The 21543-nt window shown below is 33.6% G+C and overlaps 1 protein-coding gene across 1 annotated transcript in view; it reads right to left on the bottom strand.

Annotated features, from left to right (window-relative positions):
• LOC130892472 (protein Wnt-5b-like) overlaps nucleotides 1–21543 on the bottom strand; it is a 37677-nt gene that overhangs the window by 9604 nt on the left and 6530 nt on the right. Inside the window, exons 2-3 of the mRNA XM_057797909.1 lie at nucleotides 13371–13520; nucleotides 3812–4053 (exon numbers count right to left, since the gene is read on the bottom strand). Coding sequence (XP_057653892.1) covers nucleotides 3812–4053; nucleotides 13371–13519 — 391 coding nt within the window. The 5' untranslated portion in view covers nucleotide 13520. The remainder of the gene's footprint in view (nucleotides 1–3811; nucleotides 4054–13370; nucleotides 13521–21543) is intronic.

Below are 21543 nucleotides of genomic sequence, written 5' to 3'. Positions count from 1 at the left end.
CGTTTTTTCTTTAATTGTACGTGTATCTAATAGTATAAACTTTAGTTTATTTAACCACGTGAAGGAAATGGGGGAGAGTGAAAAACTCCCCACCTTTGATTGTACTGAACAGTTATTTCAATATTGTTACGAACTCGTCCACGACATATAGCGTAAAATCGGTCCTGTACGGCTATAATTAACGTCTAAAATTTAACAAATACATCGTTTAGCGACGTTTATTAATTATATAAGGTGCTCCAGCCTATCCTGTCCACAACCATCTCCAGAAAAAGCTGACAGACACTCTAAAGTAGGAAAAAAAGAACCCAATAGAAAAGAAGACGAATTCCTGGAACAATCTACAGGAATCGAAACACGTTTTTCTTTCCAGAGAAGATCTGCTGGATGTATCAACAAGATTCCTCAATGGACACTTGAAGACTTTAGACCAGAGCACGAAAGGAGCGTAAGTTTGTCGATGTATTTCGGAAACGCTTAAATTTAGACACGTTCCAAACGAGAAATCAATTTAAATCCAAATGCGAGTACGGCGAAACTAATAAATCGACTCCTTCGGCTGATTAGATCATTTATGAACGTCGAAAACTTCCCCTCGGAGTTCTGCGCGTAAATTTACGTCCACTAGTAGACTTTCCGATTTTTCTACAAGGAAAATTCTCCATAAACATCTACATTTTCCTCTATTGAGCGGGAAATGTCAATCGTGACTACATTATCGAAGGAACGCACTCTATAAATCTCTGAAGAACGCGCTTTATAATGTTTTGAGGAACGCGCTTTATATATCTCTGAGGAACGCGCTTTATAATCCTTTGAGGAACGCGCTTTATAATCCTTTGAGGAACGCGCTTTATAATCCTTTGAGGAACGCGCTTTATATATCTCTGAGGAACGCGCTTTATAATCCTTTGAGGAACGCGCTTTATAATCCTTTGAGGAACGCGCTTTATAATCCTTTGAGGAACGCGCTTTATAATCCTTTGAAGAACGCGCTTTATATATCTTTGAGGAACGCGCTTTATAATCCTTTGAGGAACGCGCTTTATAAATCTTTGAGGAACGCGCTTTATAATCCTTTGAGGAACACGCTTTATATATCTCTGAGGAACGCGCTTTATAATCCTTTGAGGAACGCGCTTTATAAAGCTCTGAGGAACGCGCTTTATAATCCTTTGAAGAACGCGCTTTATATATCTTTGAAGAACGCGTCTACGATTTTTTTCTATGTCGTCGCTGAGCACGCCATTTTCTTATACAGGTCAGACACCAATTATCTGGTTTTTGAACGGAAATAGAAGCAGTTAATTGTTTTGACTCAATCAAATGAAGATTTAAAGAAGAAAATGGCGGAAAAGAGCCAGAATCAATGGCTAGCGTCACCTGCGAAATTTTTGATTCACACGATGTATATTATTTAGATTTAGGAAGTTTGTTTGGTGATCTAACAAAATATTTTTCGATAAATTGAAAATTTACGTTCTGGGGAGCGAGTTGATCGTATCAGGGCAACGAATAAATAAACGCAACCCTCTGAATAATTGGTTACGGGTCATTATGCAAATTATTAGAGGGGGGTTCTTTGTTTTGCGTTTTGCCGACAAAAGCAATTGATAATGTATATATTGTGACACAATATTAAATATATTCGTTCGTTTTCAAGTTAAATGAATCAATCGAAAGAAAAATATACCGTTTGAAATATGAATTGATATGTTTTAAAGTGTTTTAGTTTTAGTACAGTAATTAAATGTCGCAGAATACCCTCGATTATACCAAGGACTCATTTTTTTTAATTGACAAGTATCGGTGGGTACTTTCAACCCAAAGTTCTTCGTTTTTCGCCAATAACTGCCGAAATATGACAGTTAGGGACTTCTTTTTGGGCTTAAAATGAAGATCAGTTCATTATCTACAAAAATAGTCCTGACGACTTTTCTCGAAAATTTGATCATTTTCGAGATAACAAACCTCGAACGCATCCCGTATTAGGGGCGTTCTCGTTGAAGCAGGTGGACAAATTGTTCAATAATTCGTGTAAAAATTAATATTTTTTCATGATTTAAAATTCATTTGAAAGAGGAAATCCGTAGCTATCACGACATACTGACCTTTTTTTCGAAAAATTTGTTTTTAATATTGAAAACACTGCTCAAAGTTCACTTTCCTCGATATTGGATAATAGTCGAAAAATATCTAGGAAAGTGAACTTTGAGCAGGGTTTTCAATATAAAAAATAAATTCTTCGGAAAAACGGTTAGTATATCGTGATAGCTACGGATTTCCTCTTTCAAATGAATTTTAAATCAAGAAAAAATATTAATTTTTACAAGAGTTATTGAACAATTTGTCCACCTGCTTTTACGAGAACGCGTGGAGCGAGTACCATATACTGGATGCGTTTGAGGTTTGTTATCTCGAAAATGATCAAATTTTCGAGAAAAGTCGTCAGGACTATTTTTGTAGATAATGAACTGATCTTCATTTTACACCTTTCAAAGCCTCAGAATATAAAAAGATTCAACTGAATAACTATTATTAACAAAAACATGGATGAATTTGATAATAGTCAAAAAAAATCTAGGAAAGTGAACTTTGAGCAATGTTTTCAATATTAAAAACAAATTTTTCGAAAAAACGGTTAGTGTGTCGTGATAGCTACGGATTTCCTCTTTCAAATGAATTTTAAATCATGAAAAAATATTAATTTTTACAAGAGTTATTGAACAATTTGTCCACCTGCTTTTACGAGAACGCGTGGAGCGAGTACCATATACTGGATGCGTTTGAGGTTTGTTATCTCGAAAATGATCAAATTTTCGAGAAAAGTCGTCAGGACTATTTTTGTAGATAATGAACTGATCTTCATTTTACACCTTTCAAAGCCCCAGAATATAAAAAGATTCAACTGAATAACTATTATAAACAAAAACATGGATGAATTTGATAATAGTCAAAAAAAATCTAGGAAAGTGAACTTTGAGCAATGTTTTCAATATTAAAAACAAATTTTTCGAAAAAACGGTTAGTATATCATGATAGCTACGGATTTCCTCTTTCAAATGAATTTTAAATCATGAAAAAATATTAATTTTTACACGAATTATTGAACAATTTGTCCACCTGCTTCAACGAGGACGCCCCTAATACCGGATGCGTTCGAGGTTTGTTATCTCGAAAATGAACAAATTTTCGAGAAAAATCGTCAGGACCATTTTTGTAGATAATGAACTGATCTTCATTTTAAGCCCAAAAGGAACCCCCTAACTGCCATATTTCGGCCGTTATTGGCGAAAAACGAAGAAGTTTGGACCACCTTCTACATATTTTTTCCGGTAAATAATTTGAGGGTTGAAAGACGATTTATCAACGTTGTTAATACAATAAGACGTTTGTAAATCGCCTTCTGCATGTTCCAGGCTGCCTTTGCAAGGATCTGGTTTCCTTATAAAGTCGGGACAGTCTTCGAACAACCACGATGGTTTAAAAAAGGAAAAACTCTTTCGAGGGTTTGTTTATTCAGAAATTAGACCTGATCTTATTCTCCCAGGGGTTGAAAAACACATTTTGGTCGATGTAATACAGATTTTTCTAGTCATTTGACCTACCTCAAGTTTAATTCAACCTCTATAGCACTTTGTTGATTGTATTATTTCTTTTTTCATTAATATTCTTAAGTAAAACATCAGTAATATCGTCAACGTCATATTTCATAGATTCGAACATCTAGGGGAAGGTTTAATCGTGTTTAGCTTAACAACTAGACTATGATTAATACCAAAATTCAATTTTTTTTGATATCTGAACTTACCCACGGTTATCATCGGTCCGAATACAGTAACGTCATCGGAAATTGTACAGTTCCATCTTCTATTGTGGAATTGGTGTTTGCATTCCGTCAAAGTGTGTTTAGCTCCGACAGCGACAGCATTCATGTGATCTATATACAATTGGCACAGTCTCCTTTGACCCGGACTGAGTCCCGGAAGTGCTCGGCAAGACGGTAAACCTTCATCGTTTTGCATCATGTCGTCGAAAATCATACCCATACGTCTGGAATGATAAATATTTTTTTTTCCTCTTTATATCCATCAACGAACGATGTAAAGTAGAAATAACGGTGGAAATATTGAAGAAAAACCACGAAAAATCACTGTAGAATCCCGTGAAAATTTGGAGGATAATATATTACGATAAACAAAAGGAAAATAAAGAAAAAACCGTTAAGAAGAAATAGAAAATAATCAAAAAAGTCGGTAGATCGAAATCTAGATGTTAGAAAAGTGTTAAATATGAAAAATATATATATACGAGGTGTGTGTAAAAAGTTAAATGGTATTAGAGAAGAAACACAACTGAAGATACATATAAATGATTGTTCTTCAATTGTAGTTAACATAATTTCGTAAATGTTGTAGAAACTGTGAGGAAACGTCACATGTCAGCGAAATTTGCAAATTAATTCGGAAAAACTAGAGATAAATCCGCGGGTACCAAGTAAGGATAGTACGTTGAATTATCATGTAATCTATAATTATTTCTGAGCAGCTGATATCTTTTTTGTAGTCCTCGTATGTAAAAATCGCTTTGTAGAGGTATTTGGCACGTTTTCTTAATCGATTTATGTCAAAAATGAATCGATATCTCAAATGGTTTTCGAGATATGGAAGTTTTCATACAAACATGTCAATTTTTTTTCAATTTCTGGATTTTTTTACGTAATGGTTGAAAATACACCTTCATAGTAAAAAAATGCGACAAATCTTTGGGAAATGTGTATATTTGTTCGAAAAAATCTAAAAATCATGTTAGTTTTTCAATCCAAAGTATAGTTTTGTAGAAAATCGAATTTTGTGATTTTAAAAAAACTTACTACAAACTTAACCCTGTATATTTCTCACAAATATGCAACTGAAAAACTCTAACGTATAAATTTAAGTAGACACACGTTTTCTTAATCGATTCATGTCAAAAATGAATCGATATCTCAAATGGTTTTCGAGATATTGACCTTTTTATACGAGAATGTCAATTTTTTTTTCAATTTCTGGATTTTTTCACGTAATGGTTGAAAATACACCTTCATAGTAAAAAAATGCGACAAATCTTTGGAAAATATGTATATTTGTTCGAAAAAATCCAAAAATCATGTTAGTTTTTCAATCAAATGTATAGTTTTGTAGGAAATATGGTTTTGTTTAATTGTTTTTTCCTATTTTCAAACCAATTGGGGTGAAATGTAAACTTTATGTTATATAACTTGCTTTGTATATACACTTGTTGTATTTTTTTTATGATATTTTTAAAGTCCCTTTTTCGATTTTATTGTATAACAACGTTGCCATTCCAAAACTTTGGATACTATAAATTTATATAGTGTGATTTTAGAAAAAAAAATTACTGAAAACTTAACCCTGTATATTTCTCACAAATATCCAATTGAAAAACTCTTACATATAAAATTAAGTAGACACACGTTTTCTTAATCGATTCATGTCAAAAATAAATCGATATCTCAAATGGTTTTCGAGATATTGAACTTTTTATACGAGAATGTCAAATTTTTTTTCAAAACTTTTTCTAATTGTAAATATACTTATATCGACAGTATTTTTGTCTGAAAACTCCAAAAATAATGTTAGTTTCCGTATGAAATGTATGATATTGCAAAGATCAATTTTTTTTTGAACTTCTCGTGACAAAAAACTCATTTTAGCAGTACAATCATTGTAATACAAGCAGTTGTGCCATTCCGACCGTACCGTTCAGCTTGAAAGTTATAGAACGCGGCGCGTCGGTAACAGAGCCCGTTTTCAAGAATTCCCGGTACTACTTTTACTATATATATACTCCCGGTATATAAATCCCATCTGATTTACTTAGAAATGTGTTTGAAAACGGTGTTTACACGTCGCGAATCACGTGTACATTCTAAGCGCTTAAAAAGTCATTGGGAGCCGATTTAATTAATCTAATGTCGACTGAATTGAATGATACACAAGTTAAATCGTCAAGTACGAACCTTATTTGGTAAAATACTGTTTAACTTTCTTCTTAATCCGGAGAATCTGGTGATATCGATTGTTTTACGTTTATAGCAACTTTGATTTGTAGTATTTAGAAAAAAACGTATAAAAATGATATAAAAGCGCGTTGGTTATGCGTGCCGACAATTTTAGAAGCTACAGCAAATCATAATATAACAAAATAACTTGTACGGGGGTTGAAAAATAACATCCCACCGACGATTTTTGTTAATCGTCGTAGTTTACTCGATGTTTTATAATATTTATCTTTAATAGTCGTCCCAGGTTGCATAAAATAGTCGATGATTGAATTTATTAGGTAGAATTTTGTAATTTGTGGATTTTTTTCGAAATTTCTGCTGGTCCTACGACTTTCTAATACAGTGGTAGCTACCGCCATCTCTAGGTCAGTCCTGGTACTTCTGGAACCTCCCTCGTATATTTTTGTGGTATAAACTTTAATTTCACCATATAAATAATCAATATTATTATTTATTTTCAAATTGCAGCGCCCTGTAACGGCGAGAAATTATTTATAGTTATCAAGTTTTGAAATCGTGCAGTCACTTGAAAGTTTTTAATTCCTGGTTGTAATTTCATCTGGTTAGTCGTTGAAAATGTGCGATTTTATGGAGCGTGTACTAAAGAGACCGTCGAAACTTACTTCCTCATCTTCTTATCCTATTTAGCGTGAAAATATATCTTAAGCGCGGATCTTTTTTCGTAGGTATTCGTCGGTCGACTGCCCCCGACGTTCTTTCACATTTAATTAACCTTTCAAAAAGACGCTTTTGATTCGATAAATACGATACGAAATAAGCTGTATCAGTTGTACTATACGATTCAATGAATCATGAAGTAAAAGATTGAGATTATCATCATTAAAATAAGAATGATCCTGTTGAAAAGAAGCTTGGTCTTTAATTCAAGCTTGCTTTAGTCTTCTAAAACTATCTCTGGTCGAGATCCAACCAAAATTCATAAACTAAGAGTGTCTCTAATGGTTATTTCTTCTATTTGTCTTCCAACTGGTTTAGTTCGTCACCTGGAAGCTGGAGAAGGTCGTCAACTCTCGAAATCTCCTTCTGAAGATGTCTTCCAACTTTCTTTTGATCGAAATCTTGAAAAATCTACTTAGTTTTGATGTAAGATCATACAGCAGGATTAAAATAAGAATGATCCTGTTGAAAAGAAGCTTGATCTTCAGTTCAAGCTTTCATTAGTCTTCTAAAACTATCTCTGGTCGAGATCCGACCAAAATTCATAAACTAAGAGTGTCTCTAATGGTTATTTCTTCTGTTTGTCTTCCAACTGGTTTAGTTCGTCACCTGGAAGCTGGAGAAGGTCGTCAACTCTCGAAATCTCCTTCTGAAGATGTCTTCCAACTTTCTTTTGATCGAAATCTTGAAAAATCTACTTAGTTTTGATGTAAGATCATACAGCAGGATTAAAATAAGAATGATCCTGTTGAAAAGAAGCTTGATCTTCAGTTCAAGCTTTCATTAGTCTTCTAAAACTATCTCTGGTCGAGATCCGACCAAAATTCATAAACTAAGAGTGTCTCTAATGGTTATTTCTTCTGTTTGTCTTCCAACTGGTTTAGTTCGTCACCTGGAAGCTGGAGAAGGTCGTCAACTCTCGAAATCTCCTTCTGAAGATGTCTTCCAACTTTCTTTTGATCGAAATCTTGAAAAATCTACTGAGTTTTGATGTAAGATCATACAGCAGGGTTAAAATAAGAATTATCCTGCTGAAGAGAAGCTTGGTCTTTAATTCAAGCTTTCATTAGTCTTCTAAAACTATCTCTGGTCGAGATCCAACCAAAATTCATAAACTAAGAGTGTCTCTAATGGTTATTTCTTCTGTTTGTCTTCCAACTGGTTTAGTTCGTCACCTGGAAGCTGGAGAAGGTCGTCAACTCTCGAAATCTCCTTCTGAAGATGTCTTCCAACTTTCTTTTGATCGAAATCTTGAAAAATCTACTGAGTTTTGATGTAAGATCATACAGCAGGGTTAAAATAAGAATTATCCTGCTGAAGAGAAGCTTGGTCTTTAATTCAAGCTTTCATTAGTCTTCTAAAACTATCTCTGGTCGAGATCCAACCAAAATTCATAAACTAAGAGTGTCTCTAATGGTTATTTCTTCTGTTTGTCTTCCAACTGGTTTAGTTCGTCACCTGGAAGCTGGAGAAGGTCGTCAACTCTCGAAATCTCCTTCTGAAGATGTCTTCCAACTTTCTTTTGATCGAAATCTTGAAAAATCTACTGAGTTTTGATGTAAGATCATACAGCAGGGTTAAAATAAGAATTATCCTGCTGAAGAGAAGCTTGGTCTTTAATTCAAGCTTTCATTAGTCTTCTAAAACTATCTCTGGTCGAGATCCAACCAAAATTCATAAACTAAGAGTGTCTCTAATGGTTATTTCTTCTGTTTGTCTTCCAACTGGTTTAGTTCGTCACCTGGAAGCTGGAGAAGGTCGTCAACTCTCGAAATCTCCTTCTGAAGATGTCTTCCAACTTTCTTTTGATCAAAATCTTGAAAAATCTACTGAGTTTTGATGTAAGATCATACAGCAGGGTTAAAATAAGAATTATCCTGCTGAAGAGAAGCTTGGTCTTTAATTCAAGCTTTCATTAGTCTTCTAAAACTATCTCTGGTCGAGATCCAACCAAAATTCATAAACTAAGAGTGTCTCTAATGGTTATTTCTTCTGTTTGTCTTCCAACTGGTTTAGTTCGTCACCTGGAAGCTGGAGAAGGTCGTCAACTCTCGAAATCTCCTTCTGAAGATGTCTTCCAACTTTCTTTTGATCGAAATCTTGAAAAATCTACTGAGTTTTGATGTAAGATCATACAGCAGGGTTAAAATAAGAATTATCCTGCTGAAGAGAAGCTTGGTCTTTAATTCAAGCTTTCATTAGTCTTCTAAAACTATCTCTGGTCGAGATCCAACCAAAATTCATAAACTAAGAGTGTCTCTAATGGTTATTTCTTCTGTTTGTCTTCCAACTGGTTTAGTTCGTCACCTGGAAGCTGGAGAAGGTCGTCAACTCTCGAAATCTCCTTCTGAAGATGTCTTCCAACTTTCTTTTGATCGAAATCTTGATAAATCTACTTAGTTTTGATGTAAGATCATACAGCAGGATTAAAATAAGAATGATCCTGCTGAAGAGAAGCTTGGTCTTTAATTCAAGCTTTCATTAGTCTTCTAAAACTATCTCTGGTCGAGATCCGACCAAAATTCATAAACTAAGAGTGTCTCTAATGGTTATTTCTTCTATTTGTCTTCCAACTGGTTTAGTTCGTCACCTGGAAGCTGGAGAAGGTCGTCAACTCTCGAAATCTCCTTCTGAAGATGTCTTCCAACTTTCTTTTGATCGAAATCTTGATAAATCTACTGAGTTTTGATGTAAGATCATACAGCAGGATTAAAATAAGAATGATCCTGCTGAAGAGAAGCTTGGTCTTTAATTCAAGCTTTCATTAGTCTTCTAAAACTATCTCTGGTCGAGATCCGACCAAAATTCATAAACTAAGAGTGTCTCTAATGGTTATTTCTTCTATCTGTCTTCCAACTGGTTTAGTTCGTCACCTGGAAGCTGGAGAAGGTCGTCAACTCTCGAAATCTCCTTCTGAAGATGTCTTCCAACTTTCTTTTGATCGAAATCTTGATAAATCTACTTAGTTTTGATGTAAGATCATACAGCAGGATTAAAATAAGAATGATCCTGCTGAAGAGAAGCTTGGTCTTTAATTCAAGCTTTCATTAGTCTTCTAAAACTATCTCTGGTCGAGATCCGACCAAAATTCATAAACTAAGAGTGTCTCTAATGGTTATTTCTTCTGTTTGTCTTCCAACTGGTTTAGTTCGTCACCTGGAAGCTGGAGAAGGTCGTCAACTCTCGAAATCTCCTTCTGAAGATGTCTTCCAACTTTCTTTTGATCGAAATCTTGATAAATCTACTTAGTTTTGATGCAAGATCATACAGCAGGATTAAAATAAGAATGATCCTGCTGAAGAGAAGCTTGGTCTTTAATTCAAGCTTTCATTAGTCTTCTAAAACTATCTCTGGTCGAGATCCGACCAAAATTCATAAACTAAGAGTGTCTCTAATGGTTATTTCTTCTATCTGTCTTCCAACTGGTTTAGTTCGTCACCTGGAAGCTGGAGAAGGTCGTCAACTCTCGAAATCTCCTTCTGAAGATGTCTTCCAACTTTCTTTTGATCGAAATCTTGATAAATCTACTTAGTTTTGATGTAAGATCATACAGCAGGATTAAAATAAGAATGATCCTGCTGAAGAGAAGCTTGGTCTTTAATTCAAGCTTTCATTAGTCTTCTAAAACTATCTCTGGTCGAGATCCGACCAAAATTCATAAACTAAGAGTGTCTCTAATGGTTATTTCTTCTATTTGTCTTCCAACTGGTTTAGTTCGTCACCTGGAAGCTGGAGAAGGTCGTCAACTCTCGAAATCTCCTTCTGAAGATGTCTTCCAACTTTCTTTTGATCGAAATCTTGATAAATCTACTGAGTTTTGATGTAAGATCATACAGCAGGGTTAAAATAAGAATTATCCTGCTGAAGAGAAGCTTGGTCTTTAATTCAAGCTTTCATTAGTCTTCTAAAACTATCTCTGGTCGAGATCCAACCAAAATTCATAAACTAAGAGTGTCTCTAATGGTTATTTCTTCTGTTTGTCTTCCAACTGGTTTAGTTCGTCACCTGGAAGCTGGAGAAGGTCGTCAACTCTCGAAATCTCCTTCTGAAGATGTCTTCCAACTTTCTTTTGATCGAAATCTTGATAAATCTACTGAGTTTTGATGTAAGATCATACAGCAGGGTTAAAATAAGAATTATCCTGCTGAAGAGAAGCTTGGTCTTTAATTCAAGCTTTCATTAGTCTTCTAAAACTATCTCTGGTCGAGATCCGACCAAAATTCATAAACTAAGAGTGTCTCTAATGGTTATTTCTTCTATTTGTCTTCCAACTGGTTTAGTTCGTCACCTGGAAGCTGGAGAAGGTCGTCAACTCTCGAAATCTCCTTCTGAAGATGTCTTCCAACTTTCTTTTGATCGAAATCTTGAAAAATCTACTTAGTTTTGATGTAAGATCATACAGCAGGATTAAAATAAGAATGATCCTGTTGAAAAGAAGCTTGATCTTCAGTTCAAGCTTTCATTAGTCTTCTAAAACTATCTCTGGTCGAGATCCGACCAAAATTCATAAACTAAGAGTGTCTCTAATGGTTATTTCTTCTATCTGTCTTCCAACTGGTTTAGTTCGTCACCTGGAAGCTGGAGAAGGTCGTCAACTCTCGAAATCTCCTTCTGAAGATGTCTTCCAACTTTCTTTTGATCGAAATCTTGATAAATCTACTGAGTTTTGATGTAAGATCATACAGCAGGGTTAAAATAAGAATTATCCTGCTGAAGAGAAGCTTGGTCTTTAATTCAAGCTTGCTTTAGTCTTCTAAAACTATCTCTGGTCGAGATCCAACCAAAATTCATAAACTAAGAGTGTCTCTAATGGTTATTTCTTCTATTTGTCTTCCAACTGGTTTAGTTCGTCACCTGGAAGCTGGAGAAGGTCGTCAACTCTCGAAATCTCCTTCTGAAGATGTCTTCCAACTTTCTTTTGATCGAAATCTTGATAAATCTACTGAGTTTTGATGTAAGATCATACAGCAGGGTTAAAATAAGAATTATCCTGCTGAAGAGAAGCTTGGTCTTTAATTCAAGCTTTCATTAGTCTTCTAAAACTATCTCTGGTCGAGATCCGACCAAAATTCATAAACTAAGAGTGTCTCTAATGGTTATTTCTTCTATTTGTCTTCCAACTGGTTTAGTTCGTCACCTGGAAGCTGGAGAAGGTCGTCAACTCTCGAAATCTCCTTCTGAAGATGTCTTCCAACTTTCTTTTGATCGAAATCTTGAAAAATCTACTTAGTTTTGATGTAAGATCATACAGCAGGATTAAAATAAGAATGATCCTGTTGAAAAGAAGCTTGATCTTCAGTTCAAGCTTTCATTAGTCTTCTAAAACTATCTCTGGTCGAGATCCGACCAAAATTCATAAACTAAGAGTGTCTCTAATGGTTATTTCTTCTATTTGTCTTCCAACTGGTTTAGTTCGTCACCTGGAAGCTGGAGAAGGTCGTCAACTCTCGAAATCTCCTTCTGAAGATGTCTTCCAACTTTCTTTTGATCGAAATCTTGATAAATCTACTGAGTTTTGATGTAATATTGTACAACATGATTAAAAACCTTGTTATCATATTAACAAAATAGACAATTACGTCTATAAAGAAACAAGATGGTTGAAAAAGCAACTTAACCTAACTTTCTCTTGTACTATATCGTATTACGACCAATTGATAAATACAAATATCGAAATTCATGTTTATTCACATCGATAAACATCATATAATTTTAATAATGCACGTAGGTGCAATGAAACATTGAATAACAAGAATAAATCACCAGGAGGTGACCACCATCCGGAGAATCTCACCAGGAGTCTAATAATAAATTTAAGGGAAAGAAATGATATTTTCCTCGAACAAATCATTAGAGAAAGTCGCTTTTACTCAAACTAATTAGTTTCTAATACATACGACAAAAAAATATTGGAAAAATTCATAAAATCACATCAAGTGTCGTTTGGATAAGATTAACCCCAAAAATTTTTACCAAAATTTATTTTCGATTAATTGAGGTAATCCCTAAAAGGATAGAGAAGCGTCATGGGTGTTTTTTCTATTCGAACAAAGGGTTTTTTGCACCATACCTGCAGAGGATGATGAAGAGTCATTCCCTACTGCATTGGAGCGCAGGATGATGCTCTGTAATGGAAATTTGAAGAAAACAGAACCACCAGAATGTAGTTTTCCATTATAATCGCTTACCAAAAAGTTTTTCTAGACCAGAGAGTGACTTAAACGACAAAGAGGAAAAATCCAAAAGGTGTCCAGGTTATTAGAAACGCAGCATGATTAAATGACGATTAAGTAACCAAATATTATCGTTGTGTCTAGATAGGTAACGTCATTGATGAACAGGAGGTGCAAAATAACGCCTAGTACTGAGCTTTGGAGCGCAATCAACATCCTAGTGGCTTGGAAGAAGACATCGTTGTATCAAACCTCAGAAGCTGACTTCTGTTGGTAAATTATGACTTAAACCAAGCGAGAGGCGTTTCCCTAAAGTAGTACTGCAATTTTTTGATTGAAATATTGTGATTAACACGATCGAAAGCCTTGGAAAAATCAAGGAAAGTTGTTGCAGTGTACCGATGGTTGTTTTAATGTGATTCCGTCTAGAATATTATTGGAAAAATACTTACAACCAAGTACCATTCGTCGACTGTCTTTTAGCAGTAGTACTTGAATTAGTTAGAATAATATTGATAATAAATAAAGAGAACATCAGGGTGGACATTGCTAGGGCGCGATTCCGAATATCCAATTTCGAACTGCCTTTTAATTGCGACATTCTGAAACAAATAAAAATTCTATCAATAAATTTTATGGTTTTTCTTGATCAATAATATCAATTTCGGATACTTTTTGATGGAAAATTCGTTTGGAAAATACGTTAAATTGTCTGACGATATGAATTACCTGACAAAAAATCATTTTTTTCACTTTTTGACCAAAAGGATCCTAATTTATTGCTTCGTGGTAGAATTTAATACAAATTTGAGTTAGTGAAAACATATTATCACCTCGTATAAGTGTTATAATTAAATAACGACCCCGATTGAATCATAAACTTTCTATAAAACCTTCCTTATTGTTTTTTTTTTTCTATCATCTTGGTGATTCTGTTCGAAATCATGTTTTGTTTTCAGCCCATTATTTTGATTTTTCTTTGGCTTCGGGTCTGAAGTGATATACTCAATTTTCACTCATGAATTTATTTTGAAAAAATGTTTTATTTCATACAAATCGACCTTATTTTTATTGCTTTCACTCTGGTAATATTGTTTCGTAAGATAGAAGAATGGAATTTTTAAAGAAAATATCTACAAAGCTTCCGTTAGGGTTTTTGTCTACTGGATTTGGGGTAGTTACTGCATTAATCCATCGATTAGTTGTTTTGACTGTTCAAACATATTTTTGTTTCAACTGTTTTGTCGTGGTGGAGATTGATTAATTTTCTGCGGTTGGTTTCCCTGATTTTCCGTCTGCTAGTGTCATACGTCAAGCTTTGATGATGGAAATGACAGATTTGACGTATTCAAAACAGTATTGTCATAAATCGATGATTCTATTCATTAAAAAATCAAACTTTATTATATAAATGACAGATTTGACATATTCAAAACTCTATTGCCATAATTCGATGATTCTATTCATTAAAAAATCAAACTTTATGATAAAAATGACAGATTTGACGTATTCAAAACAGTATTGTCATAATTCGATGATTCTATTCATTAAAAAATCAAACTTTATTATATAAATGACAGATTTGACATATTCAAAACAGTATTGTCATAATTCGATGATTCTATTAATTAAAAAATCAAACTTTATGATATAAATGACAGATTTGACGTATTCAAAACAGTATTGTCATAAATCGATGATTCTATTCATTAAAAAATCAAACTTTATGATATAAATGACAGATTTGACGTATTCAAAACAGTATTGCCATAATTCGATGATTCTATTCATTAAAAAATCAAACTTTATGATATAAATGACAGATATAACATATTCAAAACAGTATTGTCATAATTCGATGATTCTATTCATTAAAAAATCAAACTTTATGATATAAATGACAGATTTGACGTATTCAAAACAGTATTGTCATAATTCGATGATTCTATTCATTAAAAAATCAAACTTTATGATAAAAATGACAGATTTGACGTATTCAAAACAGTATTGTCATAATTCGATGATTCTATTCATTAAAAAATCAAACTTTATTATATAAATGACAGATTTGACATATTCAAAACAGTATTGTCATAATTCGATGATTCTATTAATTAAAAAATCAAACTTTATGATATAAATGACAGATTTGACGTATTCAAAACAGTATTGTCATAATTCGATGATTCTATTCATTAAAAAATCAAACTTTATGATATAAATGACAGATTTGACGTATTCAAAACAGTATTGTCATAAATCGATGATTCTATTCATTAAAAAATCAAACTTTATGATATAAATGACAGATTTGACGTATTCAAAACAGTATTGTCATAATTCGATGATTCTATTCATTAAAAAATCAAACTTTATGATATAAATGACAGATTTGACGTATTCAAAACAGTATTGTCATAATTCGATGATTCTATTCATTAAAAAATCAAACTTTATGATATAAATGACAGATTTGACATATTCAAAACAGTATTGTCATAATTCGATGATTCTATTCATTAAAAAATCAAACTTTATGATATAAATGACAGATTTGACGTATTCAAAACTCTATTGCCATAATTCGATGATTCTATTCATTAAAAAATCAAACTTTATTATATAAATGACAGATTTGACGTATTCAAAACAGTATTGTCATAATTCGATGATTCTATTCATTAAAAAATCAAACTTTATGATATAAATGACAGATTTGACGTATTCAAAACAGTATTGTCATAATTCGATGATTCTATTCATTAAAAAATTATATTTAACAAACATAAATCTTTTCTATATCATGAAATATCATGTTTTTCTGTACCAAATTCTTTTCCCTTTAGTAAGACAACGGAAAACTATTATTTAATGTACCTTATTAAAAATGGTTACGTCAAATTTGTCTGTCTAATCACTAAATTTATCTTTCCATGTTACACGGTGTTTAGGCATGGTAATAATAATTTATAAATGCCAACCGCTCGTTTAACGTGTAATAGGAAACGAAGAAGAGAATTCACGTTTTCTTTGTATATCTTGAACTTTCCCTTTGGTAGTTTTTTATATCGTTAAATGTTAGTAAAACAATCGTAAAAAGTAGTACAGAATTTCAAATTCAAAATGAACGTTATAATGAAATTTAAACTGAACTATTCCAAATTAATTTGGTATCGATCACCCGCTACATTCGAGAAATTCAATAAAACCTTATTTAAAAGTGAATTTTAATGAATTTGTGGTGATTTTATTTTTTAAATTCGCTCTTTCTACAGCTGCTAGGTTGGGAGTTTTTACAACAACCACCAGACTACAAACTTAACCTCAATTCTAACAACTGGGAATCCACGTGTGGGCTGCAACCATCCCGGATTCCATTCCATAGATAAATCCAAGTCTTATCTTCAATATATAGACAAGTCTGAGTTGTTTTTAATTTGTTCGTTGTGCTATTTTGTAAATTTGTAATTTTTTAAAATTAATTGTTCGCCCCATCTGATTACCAGTTTTTATATACTTTAACTGAGGCCGGATACCACTTCCTGAGGGAGAATTTCCAGCCGGGGGCTTAAGGTTACACAATCAATATTCCGAAATTCAAAAACCTCTACGAATTTTTTAATTTTAATATTTGAAATTTTGACAGATGATTGGTGTGTATCCGAAAAGCGAGATCTAAATGGTGCCGAAGTGCGGGAGTGGAAAATTTTTCACCTAAAATAACCCCAGAAATCGAAATATCAGAAAATTTAAAGTAAAAAATGTCGTATAAAGTTTTTTCGTCAGATCAATAGTTTTTGAGTTATTCGCAATTGAAAAGTACGTTAAAAAAACGCATTTTTAAATAGTTTTTTACGTATAACTCTGTAATTATGCATTTTATCGAAAAAAGTGTAATGGATAAAAATAAAGCTTATAAAAAAACTAAGAGATTGGGCTATATTTTAAGATCTTAATATTGTACCTAAAACAAGTTATAGATATTTTAATAGTTTTGTTTTACGCAATTGAGTATTTAACCTTAAATAACGGGAAAAGGGTACATTTTTCGAAAAAAAGTCACGGAACACTTTTTGAAGAGCTTAAAAAGACCTTTCGAATGATCACTGAAAAAAGTCGTTTCGACTGAAATTTCAGTGAGATATGATGTAAAATAGTTAGAACTAAAAAAAATTCCACTAAAACTAATGCCATTTTATTTAAAATTAAAATTAAACTTAATCCTTGCACCAAATACTTTATTTGGATGTTATTTACGACATATAAAAGTTTGTCTGATTAGAAATGCATAATTTTGAAAAAAAAATGAGTATTAAATAATATTTTTTTTTATTTTCCAAAAATTTTTTTTTGTTAATTTTTTTCTCCATAACTATAAGAGATACAAAAATAAATAAACAGTCAAATTAAAGAATTTTTTATGACGATTATTTTTGTTTTTTTTATTTTTTTGTAGCATTAAAATTGACGGAGTTGTAACCAAATTAATCTGTCACTGTAGTACGAGGATTGCTGATCGACAGCCCTTTGACCCTTTATTAATAAAATGTGGAGAGACCCAAGCCCTTCAAACATACATAGACTTATAGTCCTGAAAATTACCTTTAAAATGGTTTTTACTATGATGTGATAGCTTCAAAATTAATGGAGTTACATAAAAAATAAAAATTTGAAATATTTTTTGTGAATTATAGGATATGAAAAAATTTCAAATTTTGGCTCACGGAGTTTTTCTGTTGATGGAAAGTTACCTGTAGGTACATTTGAGAGTACCAAGAGATGATATACTTATAATATTTGTAAAGGGGTGGTTCTTAAGGGGTGTCAGGGTATAGAGAATGAAAAATCACTTCGTGTTTGGAAAATACACTTGAATACCGAAAGGATTCAAAATCAAAACATTGACAATCATTAAAAAAATATTTTTTTCACTTTTTATCAAAGGGGTGGCTCTTAAGGGTTGATAGGGTATAGAAAATTAAAAATTACTTCAAGTAGAGACAAGAAACTTTAATACCAAAAAGAAAGCAAAATCTAATTGGCAGTAATTAGATTTATTTTTATTTCTTTCTCTCAAAATGGGTAGTTTTTAAGGGTTGAATAATAAAAATTGATAAACAATTAAATTTAATTCAAATTTTATGAATTGTTCACGGAAAAAATGAAATTGCAACGTTTTAAATTGTTAAAAAACTATATTTTTATATTATTTTCATCAGAAGGGTTGTTTTTAAAGATTTTCAAGGGTTGATACTTCAAAATATACAAATTTTCTATTATACAATATGTTAAGATATTTATACTGAATAAAAGAAAAACATTTGAATTGAAAAAAAGTAGGAAAAACTAAAATATCGATATTTTTCGATAAGGGGTGATTTTCCCCTTTTAAAAACAATTTACACACCTTGCGACCGCGCAGATTTGGAGGGTAAAATGAATTTTCAGGAAAATTAAAACTACATTAAAAAATTCGGAGGTTTAACACCATTTTGAGCTTAAATGCCTGCACTATTCATAGTTTTCGCTTTTTCAAGATAGTCTTTGGAAATTATCCTAAAAAACCGTAACCACAACCTTTCCTGAAGCTTACACTTCAGTCCACAATCCTCCAGTTGTTCCTTATGAATTTTTTTCAACATTTCTGGAGTCGTCACCTCATTTGATCGACCGCTGAGTTGTTGATCTTCCTAGGCCGTACAGTCTCGTTGAAACTGTGCTATTCAATATTTTACTGTTATTAACGAAGAAGCAAACGACGTGGCGTCTTCAAATGCTGGTTTTTGCGCAATATATTTACAACAGCTCGTAGTACTGCTGATTCGATAAGTACATATTCCTTGGACTAGAAAAACGTCTGAAAAAAACCAAACAACGAATGCGGCATATCGGTAAATATCCTTAGTAAGTAATAGTCCATTAAACACATTGTAGTGCACGTTTTACGACTAAATTGAGGTTAAAACACGCGCGCAATGCGCATTAAAATAAATACAGTGAAAAGCAACGGTGAAAACTAATATCAAATCTCAGATTGAACGTAATTTTTAATAAAGAATCATCAACATTAATAATTAGAATAAAAACTATCTTCCAATACGTCGGTTAAATGAATAAGATATACAGAGTGTCCAAAATAAGGTATAAAACATAAAACAGAGACGTACTACTTCGAAATATGACGATACTTTATTATTTTACAACCCCGCAATTCAAAAATACCAAATTTTATCTTTTGAAACGCGTCTAGATTGGAACCCACTCCAAAGGAGGTTATTTCTTGGGGTACCACTTCCCTAGATGTTGGTTCAACTCCTCCAAGGGATCTTAAGCCTTTTACCAAGCATGGCCATCGTCTTCGTCATCTGGATTTGGATATGAATCTTTTGGATTATCTTAGGAGTGTTTCTCCATCGGATTTTTCAGACATTCGTTCAGTTCGTTATGTCTAAGATATGGAATCGTTGCCCTTTTTCTGGCAAAGCTGTCTGCTTCTTCGTTTCCTTGTATACCCTGGTGGTCTGGAAGCCACATTAGTTTTCAGGATCTTCAAGGCAACTTGGCTATCTAACTGATAGAAAGACGTTTCTATCCAAATACTCCTGATGGTGAGTGATGTTCTCAGAGGTATGGAAAGCATCCGTTTTGATCCAGGTGTACCAGAGAGGTACATTTCGAGCTTTTAGAAGCTTTATAAAGACCCAGTTTGAATGTGGTATCTTTGAAGCGTTTGGTTCCAGTTTTATAAGCTCCGGAATCCTTAGATAGTGAACCAGATTTCCTGGTTTCGTTACTACTGTCTAGATTAGTCTCTAGGTGCCGCCAAATGCATTTTTCCTTCTATTTTCGACCACCAATTAAAGACGTTTTGGTGAGTGATGTTCTCAGAGGTATGGAGAGCTTCCGTTTTGATCCTGGTGTACCAGAGAGGTACATTTCGAGCTTTTAGAAACTTTATATTGAACCAGTTTGAATGTGGTAGCTTTGAAACGTTTGGTTCCAACTTTATAAGCTCCGGAATCCTTAGATAGTGAACCAGATTTCCTGGTTTCGTTACTACTGTCTAGATTAGTCTCTAGGTGCCGCCAAATGCATTTTTCCTTCTATTTTCGACCACCAATTGAAGACGTTTTGGTGAGTGATGTTCTCAGAGGTATGGAGAGCTTCCGTTTTGATCCAGGTGTACCAGAGAGGTACATTTCGAGCTTTTAGAAACTTTATATTGAACCAGTTTGAATGTGGTAGCTTTGAAACGTTTGGTTCCAACTTTATAAGCTCCGGAATCCTTAGGTAGTGAACCAGATTTCCTGGTTTCGTTACTACTGTCTAGATTAGTCTCTGGGTGCCGCCAAATGCATTTTTCCTTCCATTTTCGACCACCAATTGAAGACGTTTTGGTGAGTGATGTTCTCAGAGGTATGGAGAGCTTCCGTTTTGATCCTGGTGTACCAGAGAGGTACATTTCGAGCTTTTAGAAACTTTATATTGAACCAGTTTGAATGTGGTAGCTTTGAAACGTTTGGTTCCAACTTTATAAGCTCCGGAATCCTTAGATAGTGAACCAGATTTCCTGGTTTCGTTACTACTGTCTAGATTAGTCTCTGGGTGCCGCCAAATGCATTTTTCCTTCTATTTTCGACCGCCAATTGAAGACGTTTTGGTGAGTGATGTTCTCAGAGGTATGGAGAGCTTCCGTTTTGATCCAGGTGTACCAGAGAGGTACATTTCGAGCTTTTAGAAACTTTATATTGAACCAGTTTGAATGTGGTAGCTTTGAAACGTTTGGTTCCAACTTTATAAGCTCCGGAATCCTTAGATAGTGAACCAGATTTCCTGGTTTCGTTATTACTGTGTAGATTAGTCTCTGGGTGCCGCCAAATGCATTTTTCCTTCTATTTTCGACCTCCAATTGAAGACGTTTTGGTGAGTGATGTTCTCAGAGGTATGGAGAGCTTCCGTTTCGATCCAGGTGTACCAGAGAGGTACATTTCGAGCTTTTAGAAACTTTATATTGAACCAGTTTGAATGTGGTAGCTTTGAAACGTTTGGTTCCAACTTTATAAGCTCCGGAATCCTTAGATAGTGAACCAGATTTCCTGGTTTCGTTACTACTGTCTAGATTAGTCTCTAGGTGCCGCCAAATGCATTTTTCCTTCTATTTTCGACCGCGAATTGAAGACGTTTTGGTGAGTGATGTTCTCAGAGGTATGGAGAGCTTCCGTTTTGATCCAGGTGTACCAGAGAGGTACATTTCGAGCTTTTAGAAACTTTATATTGAACCAGTTTGAATGTGGTAGCTTTGAAACGTTTGGTTCCAACTTTATAAGCTCCGGAATCCTTAGATAGTGAACCAGATTTCCTGGTTTCGTTAATACTGTCTAGATTAGTCTCTGGGTGCCGCCAAATGCATTTTTCCTTCTATTTTCGACCTCCAATTGAAGACGTTTTGGTGAGTGATGTTCTCAGAGGTATGGAAAGCATCCGTTTTGATCCAGGTGTACCAGAGAGGTACATTTCGAGCTTTTAGAAACTTTATATTGAACCAGTTTGAATGTGGTAGCTTTGAAACGTTTGGTTCCAACTTTATAAGCTCCGGAATCCTTAGATAGTGAACCAGATTTCCTG

The sequence above is a fragment of the Diorhabda carinulata genome, chromosome 4 (genome assembly GCF_026250575.1).
Source record: "Diorhabda carinulata isolate Delta chromosome 4, icDioCari1.1, whole genome shotgun sequence".
Classification (NCBI taxonomy): Eukaryota; Metazoa; Arthropoda; class Insecta; order Coleoptera; family Chrysomelidae; genus Diorhabda; species Diorhabda carinulata.
This window is presented reverse-complemented; position numbering and strand designations above follow the sequence as displayed.